We start from the raw sequence: 12,427 nt of genomic DNA, 5'->3' as shown, positions 1-12,427 counted from the left end.
GCAGCCACTGCTTCCTGCACAAGCCGTCACGCTTTCCTTGTGGTATCATAAAAACGGCATAGCCATCTTGAGGCTTCTTGCTGCAGTTATATGCGCAACAGCCTGGCATAGCGCTAGCACAGAGAGCAGGAAACAGCGTACAACGTTCGCTACGCCGAGCTAAAGCGCCGAGCCAGCCGTGCTCAGGAGGAAAATGGCGCGAACGAAAAAGAAAAACACAAGCAAAACCCAAGATACGCGCGTTTCCAAGGGCAACGGCAGGGAGACCAATCGGCGTGCAGAATAACGGGGGCAAAACCTGGTTACCGCGGGGGGAAAGCACAGGGGGCGAGGAGGAGACGAGGAGGTCGCGCGGCGGCGGCAAAGTTCAAAGAGTGTCGTTACTTTCAAATTATCAAGGGATTTTAATGGGCTGTACGGAACGTACGGCGCAGTGCCAGCGCTGCACGCTGATATTTTGATAGTCGTTTTCTATTGTAATCAAATAGACGTGCAAATGCTCGTCGGATGTTAAGATGCATCCCCGAAACTCACTACATATAAGAGATGAATTGTATGTGCACTCCTAGCGCATCTCAACGTCCATTAGACGCATTTACTAACCTGATAGCAAAGGTTTTGCAGACATAGAAGTAACGGCGTAAAGCCGTTAAATGTGTTTTGAGCCACGTTGCCACGTAACCAGAAATTATTCGAACGGCAAAGTCGGCTGCAAATAACGCCGTAGTAAAGGACATCGAATTGATTTAAACCAACGCGGATTCCAGGCGCACACATTTTCTTTTGCGGTTCGCATTCATAAAAAATCGGCTGCGGCATCCGCGACCCAACGTCAAGCGCTTAGTTCCTCAGCCGCTGTTGTAGAAGAGAAGGCAAAACAACATCTACGTACATAGCCCAAAGCCAAAGAGCTTCCCTGCTTGGCATTTACCTTCTTTCGCGATAAACATTTGTCTCTCGTTCTGTTTCGCGAGCCCCTGGCAACTACATAAGTTTATTCGTGATTTTTTTTATTTACATCATGAAGTGTTCCTGAACGTCAGGCTCATGTGCGAGTATGAGACACACCGACATCCTACATTTCTATGGAAGGAATAAAACAGGTAGGAAAGACGCTAAGTAAAAGGCATCTTTGCAAAACTACACACAGTATGCCAAAACACAGAAAAACAGTGCAAGTACATTCCTACCCAAACAAGGGAGACCTACAGCGGAATTAATATGCGCAAATAAATTACTTCATTCATTTTCAATTATATTAACAAAATTAGCTTTTTGAATGCACCAGAAAAAGTTGTGCATTCAGAGGAAAAAGACAAGAAAGGGTCAGCATACATATGTTGCACCAGCCTGCTAAGAACAGTATAGCTAACTTTAAAGTGCAATTTCTTTTTTCATCATGCTTCTCTTCACTGATTAACACTTTTTACGTAAAAGTGCAGCCTTGTCAGGACATAAAAATGCACAACTGCTGATGTGAAATCATCAGCATGTAATTTGCAGCATATATGGCATAGCCAAATTTAAAGCTTTCACTAGAATCATGACATCAACTATGCTGTCGCTGCAAAGCTCCTCTTTGCGGAAGAAGGTTGTAAATATATTCCCTCAAGTTTCTTTAGTGCTTCGAAAAGCAACTTGGACGGATACAGCAATCCTCCCCTGTCACAAATTTCGTGAATTTTGAGACTGCTACTGACACTAGAGTTCTGCAAAAGAAGAGAGCGGCAGACCTCACATTTCTTGCGAGCAAAAAATTTCTGCGCGACATACCCTGCCATATAAAACGGACGAGGCGGTCACCGCTCCTTTCCTCCACATAAGCCCGGTGCCCTGCCGGAGTATTGTTTAGCCTTTGCTCTACCAGCGTAAGATTTCCAGCTTCAACTAACTCGTCAATTGTGACGCAACGTCCCCGTCCTTGTCAGAATTATCAGGTGAGTGAAGTAGCGATACCAAATATTTACTGACCTCTGTGTTCCCTGTTTGCATTGCTTTCGCCAAGATATAAAAAGGCAATTCACAACAATCAAAAATTGAGGCGGCGTTGGGTGATCGTTGGATCTAGGGTGCCTCGATGTGCGCCCGCTCTCCGCGGAGGGTGGCGCCACTCTTTGAAGGGGTCGTCGCCGCCAAAACCGGTTCTCGGGAGGCGCCGCCGCCATTTTCTTGCATTCCGTTCCCGCCGGCACGCCGACCCCTTCCCTACACGGAAAGCGGCATTCTTCACGCAGTCTCTTTGCAGAATGCCTGGCTGCTGCGTTCCCCAGTGCACTAACAGCGCTAAGAATGGCTGGAGAATGTTTTCATTTCTTAGAGACCAAAAAGGACGACTTCTGTGGACTGTGAAAATCAAGCGGGACAAGTGGCAGCCGACGAACTACTCATGTATCTGCAGTGTAAGTACTCAATTTCTCAGCAACGCCAAATCGATTTTTAGGCTTACGTACAGTTTGTCTGTGCAACTGTTTCTAAAAACCAGACGTACGATTTTATGTGTTCATGTTAGAGCCGCCATCGTGCTTTTGCGGCCTTCTGATATTTGATCGCTGATATTGACAGCTGGGGGCCGACATGAAACCCCAGGCACATTTGCAGCTCTCTTTATTTCGCTTGGCATCACGAAATAAGGCGCAGCCTTATAAAAATGTAAACGATCTTTCTTAGCCACGAAGCGTGATATGGAGCGCATCACGCTTACTTCACCAAAAGCCCTCGCTACCCACTTTTGACAGGCGCATATAGCAGTGTGGAGGGCGAATCCCGGAGCTCGAAACAGCATGCGACGCGTTATGCTCGCGCTTACTCCGTGTTGCTTCAAATGAAGGTCTTTTATACTTTTTCTTGTGTGCGAAAATTATGCTATTCATGACATTTATTCCAGCTTATCATAAGTCACGGAAGTAGCGCATGGAGGTGAAAAAAATTTGTGAATTACGCCTTATTTTGTGCATGTGTGCTGATGTGAGCCCATATGCCTGCCGGTGTCAGTTCGTTCGGTTTCCTTGTTTTAATGTCATTTAATCTTATTTCTCGGGTGAATAAGGCATTTATATTAACAACAATTTTTCGTGCAGGCTCACTTTGAAGAATCCTGTTTTGAACAAAACCGAGCAGATGGATGGAGGAAGCTGAAGCCAAATGCTGTACCAACGGTTTTCCCATTCAGAGGTAGGTATTTCCAATTTGATTTACCGCCTCATTCTTTGAAAGTGCATACATTCGTTACCGAAAGAGTGGTGGTCGCTCGGAAACATTTCAGCAGAATGCAACACTTATTTTGATTTTGACAGGTTACGTACGTATGTATGTATGTATGTATGTATGTATGTATGTATGTATGTATGTATGTATGTATGTATGTATGTATGTATGTATGTATGTATGTATGTATGTATGTATGTATGTATGTATGTATGTATGCACGTACGTACGTATGTGCGCGTGTGTGTATCAATGCTGCTTCTGCCGCTCTTATCGAGAAGCATTTCTACCTAATCAGTTGTACTGTCGGTCAGTTCGCGCAACAACCTTAATCTCAACGCACCCACTTAACACATCTCTTGAAAAAGGGCATCAATCGCGTTGGCTAATTAATGTGTAATTAACCAAGGCGACACTGTAATTAATACAGGGAGCGGATACCTAGTCCGGTACTTATGTATACCTATTTGCCCCTCTACCCTTAGGTTTTCTTTGTGGAAAACTAAAAACTCAATAAAAATTGCCGAGACGCTGGCCATGCCTTGTTTCTGCATTGTCTTGATTTTCCATATTCCTTGATACCGCGTTTTCCCTCATCTTATTGCTTAGTTTGATAATCGGTTTGTGTACCTCTCTGCTTCCAGTTGCGCTAAGGAAGCGAAAGCCACCTAGAGACAGAACGCAGCCTGTGCCCATATCCACCAATGAAGAGGCAAGCAACCCCGCTGAAGTACCTCACGCCGGATCAGAGGCAGGGAAAATGCTCCCCGAGTCAACTCACACGGTATCGCAAGAGGCGTCATCGAACAACTTCCAAGTCAACAACCCAGGTGACGAAGCTTTGAACGTCGGAATCCCAAGCTCGACAGATGAAACTCCCACAGCTAGTGAGGCGCAAGGGAATTGTGCTGAGTTGAAAAAGCAGTTGGCAGACATGGAAAGAAAATACGCCACTCTTCAAGAACATCACACAATTGCTAAGAACGCAATGCAAAACCTCAAAAAGCAAGTGCAAAAGCTTGAAAGTAAGGCGGATAATTTCGCAAGAAATACGCGGTTCTTGAATTCAGATCAGATTTCCGCTCTTTCTAAAAATAGCACCCAGGGTCACACATGGTCTGCGGAGACAGTTAAACAAGGTTTGCAAATTAAGTTTGCTTGCGGAACGACCGGCTATGAGACACTGAGGAAGTTGGGTTATCCTCTTCCGTCCAGCAGGACGTTGGCGCGGAGGATCTAGGGACTGAGGTTCCTTCCAGGAATTCTTCAAGAAGTTTTTGATGTCATGAAGTGCAAGGCTGAGACTATGGAAAACGTGGAAAAAGACTGCGTGCTGTTTCTAGACGAGATGGAAATAGCTACAGCGTTTGAATTGGATAGAAGTGAAGACATTCTCCTTGGAGGTGCAACACTTCCTTCAAAGCCAGAGGAGCCCGCCAATCACGCGTTGGTGTTCATGTTGGGCGGAATTAATCAGCGGTGCAAGCAAGTCATCGGATATGAATTCACTGGCCGACACGTGGAAGGTGCCCTGCTCAAAGACTATGTTCTCGACATCACCCGGCGCTGCAGGCAGATTTCCCTAAGAGTCCGTGCAGTGACATGTGACATGGGATCAGCAAATCGAGCAATGTGGCGAGAATTCGGGTTTTCGAGCCACAGAAATTCCACCACAGTGTGCTCCATACCACACCCATGTTTGGACGGTAAAGAGCTATTTTTCGCTGCCGATGCAGCACATGTGTTGAAGAACCTACGAGGGCAACTTTTAAGCTCCAAAGTCTTTACACTGAGCGCTGCCACCGTGCTCGACAACAACCTTCCGTCAACGAACGTGAAACTGGAGCACGTCCTGGCAGTGGTGGAATACGACGCAGAGAAGGAACTTAAAGTAGCCCCTGCCCTATCGGAGGTTCATGTGAGCAGCGGCCACTTCACAAAAATGAAGGTTAGTGTAGCTCTCCAATTCTTCAGAGAAGCTGCACCTGCCATCCGATTTTTGGTAAAAGAAGGGCTGCTTGACCCATCTGCCGAAACGACAGCATGGTTCATGGATCTGGTGTCAAAGTGGTATTCCTTGATGTCGTCACGCCATCCCACTTTAGCTTTAAGCAACCGAAATATCGACAAATATTATGCTGCTCTGAAAACCTTGCGCCTTGCAGCAGAAACAATTCAAGGGATGAATATGGGCGCCACATCTCAATGGAAACCATCCCAAGCTGGGCTCCTCATTTCCACGACAGTCGTCCTTCGCCTACAAGAAGTTTTCCTGGGCAATGAACGCTACGAATTTTTCCTAACGAGCAGGCTACTTCAAGACTGCCTCGAAAATCTTTTTTCTGTAGTACGCCTAATGAAGCCAGTGCCAACGGCATATGACTTAAAATGTGCTCTGAGGCTTGTGAGCGTGAGCCAGTTTCTACACACACCGCGAACAACAAACTATGAGCTTGACGATCGAGAGTACCTCGTCGACCTCCTTTCTCAAGCAAAGAAGCAGTGCTCAGAAAATTTGTCGGAAGAAATAGACGACGCTGAGATTTTGTTCATTGAGGAGCTGACGTCAACGGAATGTTGTATTTTATACTACCTGGGCGGCTTCATCCTGAAAAGCATCGTAAAGCACGTATCCTGTTCCCAATGCAAGGATGCCCTCCTTGGAGCAGCAAGCAATGAATATGCCTCTTTGACAGTTCTCAAGGAGTATGTAAGGGATGGACGGAACTTGATCTATCCGAGCAGTGATGTGATCCGCACTCTTAAGAACTACGAGGAGCACTTCACGGGTGTTATCGCGTGGTGTACAAACAGTATACACACGATGAAGTCCCCGCTGAAATCGTTTACAGAGTACCTTGCGAAGGTAGACCGGCCATGCCTGAACACATGTGCAGACCACAGGGAAGCAATAACTAAAATGCTGATAGCCACCTACACAAGACTGCGGCTACGTATTCATTTACGTCAGTACCAAGCCACACGTGTCGGAGGTCACGGAAGCGAAACTTGTGCTGGTGTTAGTTTAAAGGGACCCTGAAATGCTTTTGACGATTTTCTACAAACGTACTGAGTCGTTAGAGTAGGTCCTTCTGATCATTAATTGACACATCTAAGTGCTCTGCGTAAAGCGTGTAATTTATTATAAGGTTTTAAAAATGCACATCGCTGCCGATCGCAGCGCACTGCTCGGCGGAATTTCAAGCCGCCCCTACCCATATGACCGAAATCACCCATATGACGTCAGTGGGGCGAGCTATCCGATTGGCTGACCAGGGCGCGTGATCGATAATTTTTCCAACTTTATGGTAAACAAATGATCTTCGTAATAGTTGGAATGTTAGTTAATTTGTTTTATAAAAAGAAAGTAGCATAAAGAGAATGCACAAGAACAATTTTTCAGTACACTTAAGCACTTCCGGCACACAGCAAGTGTCGTCTGCTTGTGTTACAACGTACTCCATTTTGACGAGAGCTCCGCGGTCAGAGTTGGCCTCAGTCTTTTCGCGAGCACTATGATTCGACTTTGTTGCCTTGTGGACTGCAAACGTAGCGACTGGCAATATGTCAAGCTGCGACATTGTGTCCCACTGCAAGGCAGCGTACGAGCGAACTGGCTGCTGCGCATCGGACTGCCGCTATCCGATCGGCGCCAGGATTTGCGCGTTTGTGGCCGTCACTTTACACCGGAAGATTACTAACGGAAAAGCGTTTCGCGAGTCCCGTATAAGGGCAAACGTAAGCGCAAGGGGACAGGGTCTGGCCGCTTGACTGTGCCGTAACGGGATGAGCTGAGATGAGCAGAAGGGCAAATGTGAATGGTCTGCACGGTGCAGCCACCTGGTGGCATAGAGCTCAACCATACACAGTAGCAGCAACGAAGCGTATTCTTCTTAGCTGCTGGTGCGTATTTTTCGCAGGAGTGTAATCATCAACACGTTGTTTTTATAAATGTTTAAAATGTTTTACACTTGGTTAGAGCAATATTAGCGCTTTGTTTGGCTGGTTAAGCGCTGCGCCAACAAGTGTCTGGACCGTGCAGACCGATCAGGCCGCTCACGTACGTCTACGCCAAAGTTCCTTCATCAGCTTGAGTTGATGCCTCCAGTCATTTGCCGAAATGACCAGCTTGCCTGTGGTTAACGGAATACCAGACACGTTCGGCGCTACGACAGAATGCTCGCAACGCACGCTGCTTCGATAGCTCTCGCTTGGGGTAGACAGCCAAGCGGCTAGCGGAGAGGTTTCGCGCGGGCGAGGGCGGGCTCCAAAACAACCGGAAGTGGACGATGTGACGTCGCATCGTGACGCAGGACCAGTGAAGGCGGAGCTTAGCCCCGCTCGCTCGGCGAACGAGTTGAGGAGGAAAAGCATGGCTGGGGAGGAGGGTAACTTCTAATCGCTTGTAGCTCCATTAATACGTAACGCTTCACTTAAATTGTGGTCCGAATGTTCTACTTAAGCTGTACCCCACGCGTCTACAAAATTTGTCCGAACCGTTTCAGGGGCCCTTTAACTTAAAGACGCTGTAATAAGTATGAACTTTTCGTATACATGCACATAAGCATGAGAAAAAGTTAAGTGTAGTAATCATAAGCAGCATTATAACTGCAGTGAAGTGTGTTCGTTATCATATTAAACATCACGTATTTGTGGATCAAGGTATTAAATCATTGTTTTTCCTTGCGCCCAAGCCTTCATGTTTTGATTGCATGGTGTACGCATGACAGTTTGCAGCCAGGTAATCCTATGTCACCACGGCGAAGAATATTGCTAGTGGACGTAATCATGCCGTGCATCCGTAGTTGAATATGCAGCAGTTCCCTTCCTTCGCGTACTTCGCCTACTTACCGCTATGTCCATATCTAAGCGCAACGACAGCAAGTTCACGACGGCGAGAAGTTGCCCGCCGTGCTCATCTGACGTTAAAAAAAGATATCCGATATACCTTCGCTAATCGTCTAGAAATAGCGAATGCGACACCGAATCTTTACTCCTAGTTTTCATCTACCTTAGAAAAGGAATAATTATCAAAGGTAAAGGCCCATACAAGCCCCCACTGCTAGCGGGGCCAGCACATTCAAGGCGCGTCACGCAGCCAACGCGCGCACCGCGACCAGCGTATGCAAGAAAATGGCGGCCGCGCTAGCAGACGACGTGGTTGTCCTCACCCTAAACGGAGGGCGGGCGAACATCGAGGCACCCTAGTTGGATCCGCACGACTACCTCACAAGAAGTTCTCCAACTTTTATTGGCTTAGTCTAGATGTCAACAGGTATTTAAAACCCTCTCCTTCCAAGTATTCTAACAGAGCCAAAGTGCTGTACAATGTCACACGGAGCCCATCTGCCGTCGACTGGCTCAAGCCGCAAAGTCATTTTGCAATGGAAAGCATATTTAGCGCCAGCGAACAGGGACAGAAGGGAGACGACACCACAATGCGCTAACTTCAACAACTTGATTTTCAGGAAACACCCACCTATTTAACCCATGCACAGTTAAATAGGCGGGTGTTTCCTGACAATCAAGTTAAAGTTAGCGCATTGTGGTGTCGTCCCCCTTCTGTCCTTGTTCGCTGGCGCTAAATATGCTTTCCAAGTCAGTCTACCAACACGCCCAACAAATGGCAATCCTTTTGCATGTGACTCCCAACGAGACAGAAACTCGAGGAATTCCTTCAGAGCCCTTCAGAGCAAGCACATGGCAAGCACGCTGCAACTGGCCGCAACACCACAGAACGCAACATACGGAGAACGCGTCCGTACAGCCCGTGCGACTGCAGCGCCGCCGCATACATCCGGGACCTGTCTACGCTCCCGGCTTCAAAGCGGTGCGTGGCGCGCTGCGCCGTCTGAACACACTGCCCCTATCTAGTACACTGTAGCACTGCCAGCAGGCGGCCAGAACTCAGAAAAAATGTTGAACAACGCGCGGTCCAGAGAAGGATCTCTAAACGATGCTGTCCCTAGGCACCTAGGATCAGGTCATGTGAGGGATAGACGTACGCGAACCAGCTTCTCAGCTCACGCGGCAAGCATCTAGTAAAGAAGGCATTGACCTATAATTATCATCATCATCGGTTTTAATCGCGAGCAGTATGGAGGAGGTGCAGGTGAGCGTAGCAAGTCCGGCGAGCCGCCCTCTGCTGTCTGCAGTGCAGTTGTGCACTACGAATATCGAGATGGTTGGCTGAGCTTGCGACAAATTTGAACTGGATTAACTGTTGTGCCACGGGTCCGCGATAGCTGACTGTGGTTATCCCTGTCGCTGGAGTGCTGAGAGTGTGCCGCCGTCGTCTGCACAACAGCGCGCGCACGGCTGGCTGCCTGCTGCTGTAAAGCGTAAACATCCTGATGCAACTCACGTTTTTGCTGCGGCATAAGTAGCAGCAATGTCAAAAAATGCTAAGGATAAGGAGAAGCCCCTAGAGAGGTTCAAGTCGTTGTTCGGACTTGGCAAAGCGTCTTTGCCAGCGGTGCCGCGGCTCGAAGAGCACGCCATCGACCTCGAAGTATTACAGGTGGGTCGACTGCGCGTAGTCTCCGGTAGCTCGGAGTTCATGGCTTGCATGCGCAGGAACTGGGCAAGGACTGTCCCGTGGCTCAACGCCTAAAGGTCATCAGGGATCTCACGGAAGTGGTGCGCACCCGGAGACTAGCCCAGGTAACTAGGGGCTAAAACCAGTCGGGCTGTTACGTAAACATGCTGTTTCGTGCTGTGTTCGTGGAATGCAGACTTCACGAACTTACGAACTATCTGTCTCATACTGGGACTAATTGTTGCATGAAAATATGTGAGCATCGTTTTGTCATGCTTATTACAAACGTTCTTGGGATACTGGCGCTGCACTCTAAATATATGTACTTGGTGCGTGCGGGCTTTTCGAGGCTTTCCGACGATAGTAATAAACTAATAATATACATGGCGTTGCTGTTGTAGCTATAGGCTGCAGTGAAACTTATTTCGTCACAGAATTCCTTAAAAACGTGACATCTTGCGTCACGTACAAAAATGGTAAATGTGCTGTTTGGGCTGGGCACACTTGCAAAACAGTAGCTTTGGTGCCGACTTCTGTATATATTGTATGGTGGAAAGGGCCTACACCTGTGTGCAGAGGCAACAACAGAAAGAAACACTGTCAGGCACACAAGTGACCACAATGGATGTTTAAGTTTAAGGCAATGTCTCTTGTTTCAAGCGGAATCCACAGAATTAAAAGCCAACTCACATGCACTAGACACTTTTCTTGCTGTCATTGTATTAAGGAATACACACCTCTTTTCTCGTAGGAAGGCTGACGATAGAATTGCCCAGTTCATTCTTTGTCGCAGTTTTATTTATGTTGTTTTACATCTCGCATATCTGCGTTTGATATAGTAGGTAACGTGGCAATGTGAGGCCATGAGTGCCCTTATGTCAAGCATGTTTTTGTGACTGGCGAAGTACTCTGAAGGCTTTAGGCAATTCCATCCTTATGCACGACCTGTTTCATGTTTCGACAGGGAGGGGCAGAGAGCCTGTATAGCCTGACTTGTGACCTGCTGCACCCAGCTCACGGCACTGAGGTGCGCCATGCAGTGCTCAACTTCTACTGCACCTTGGTTCGAGCCCAGGCAAGTATTTTAAAACATTACAGTGGTTTACTCCACATATTTCTGACATTTTGTTATGTTTTTAATGTGAGAGTAATTGCCTCCCGATTGCAAGGAGAGAAAACCATGTAACGACAATATCATGCCTTTGTCAAGCCGTAGCTTGGGCTTGTGTCAGTAGAAGTAGAACCACTTCAGATGCACTAACAATTGCCACAGCTGTAGAATGATGAACTTTTGCTTGATGCCGAAGCCCTTGATAGTGCATCTTCCTCATGGCTGCATGTTACCTTGCCTTGGACGAGGGCACCCTCTGCTCTACAGTATATTGCTAAAAAGAGCAGGTAGGGGTTGCTCTCAAGAAGAAAAAGATTCCTACTGTAACGCTGATTATTTTGATTATTGATTGACTTCCGTTAGTTTTTTCACTTTCGCATGGAGGTAGCATCCATTATGTTTAATGAACAATTGGAAGAGGCACAGAGAGGCCCGATTTCTGTTATTGACCACCATATAAAGTGAACAGATAGTAAATCCAAGGAAAGCATTGGGGAAAATAATTTCCCCTATGCTTTTCCTGGCTTCATTATCTCTTGGCTTCATATGGTTGCGACTAAAAAAAAAATTGAGACCCTCGGTTCCTCTTTCTGTCATTCATTGCATAGCGAGGGTCTCGACCCCAGCAGGTTTGATGCCTTCAGGTAGCATATGAGGGTTTATTGGTCAGCTGCCTGCTTATATAAAAAATTCACATCGATGCCATGCCAGTGGTCAAAAAGATGTGCCACATCCGCCATAATGGCCATGAGTGGCACTGGCTAACACTCCCAGGGTTAGCTCTTATACACATACATAAATACCAAGAATGTGGACGTGGGAACAGTTGTCGATGTAGCTCAATAGTTATAGCGATGCATGTATCATGCGGAGGGTGTGAGTTTGCATACCATCGGCGGCAAGTTGTTTTTTCGTGCACTTTGATTTCCCTGTGCCTTATCATTTCTGCACTTCAGTTAAGAAACAGCAAATAATTTCCCCTATGCTTTCCTTGGGTTTATTATCTGTTGACTTCATTATGTATAATGACATTCATTAATTTATGTGCTGATATCTGCTGTCTATTCTGTCATTACATGGGGCATCTATTCAACATGAACTGATGTGTACTCTCGTGCACAGTTATACTTTGTCAATTTCTCTGGATAAGCCAATCAGTGCAGACTGATGGTCAGGGCTTGAGAAGGTGTAGGTATTGCTTGCTCTTTGACAGCATATTAGATAAAAAAGTACCTCCATGCACACTCTGAAATGTCTTGGGAGGAGCTTCAGCGTGAAAAATGCTTCGAGAACTTATGTTGCATCCTGGTTTTTACCTGTAGTTGCCGACTACCTATGAACGCAGAGGCAGATGCACTTCAGGACAGTGTGTATGCACATGCCATTTACCATTGCCTCCTCTTCCTTCTGCTCCTTGCATTCCATGTCCCCACTTTATCCTTTGTAAGACAATGTCTTACTGTTGGGGATAGAGGGTTTCTGTATGAGATGTGCAACGGATAATCTTGGAAGGTAAGGGGAACTGCCTTCTGTGGGTTGACCTTCTTCCTGGTGGCACACAACCTTGAGCTTTG

At 46.9% G+C, this 12,427-nt stretch overlaps 1 protein-coding gene across 8 annotated transcripts in view; it reads left to right on the top strand.

Annotated features, from left to right (window-relative positions):
- The first annotated feature begins 9,040 nt into the window (after nucleotides 1–9,040).
- Nucleotides 9,041–12,427, top strand: part of gig (TSC complex subunit tuberin) — a 161,109-nt gene continuing 157,722 nt past the window's right edge. For 2 of the 8 annotated variants that reach the window (XR_012827284.1, XM_075688130.1), the window contains exons 1-3: nucleotides 9,043–9,724; nucleotides 9,781–9,867; nucleotides 10,707–10,817. Coding sequence is in view for 6 of the 8 variants with exons in the window: in XM_075688130.1 (XP_075544245.1) it covers nucleotides 9,596–9,724; nucleotides 9,781–9,867; nucleotides 10,707–10,817 (327 nt within the window). In the remaining 2 variants the exon portion in view is untranslated. Of the gene's footprint in view, nucleotides 9,725–9,780; nucleotides 9,868–10,706; nucleotides 10,818–12,427 lie in introns of all 8 variants that reach the window. The other 6 variants (XR_012827283.1, XM_075688132.1, XM_075688131.1 and 3 more) reach the window with 6 other exon arrangements.

This window comes from Dermacentor variabilis, chromosome 4 (assembly GCF_050947875.1).
Source record: "Dermacentor variabilis isolate Ectoservices chromosome 4, ASM5094787v1, whole genome shotgun sequence".
NCBI classification, from domain to species: Eukaryota; Metazoa; Arthropoda; class Arachnida; order Ixodida; family Ixodidae; genus Dermacentor; species Dermacentor variabilis.
This window is presented reverse-complemented; position numbering and strand designations above follow the sequence as displayed.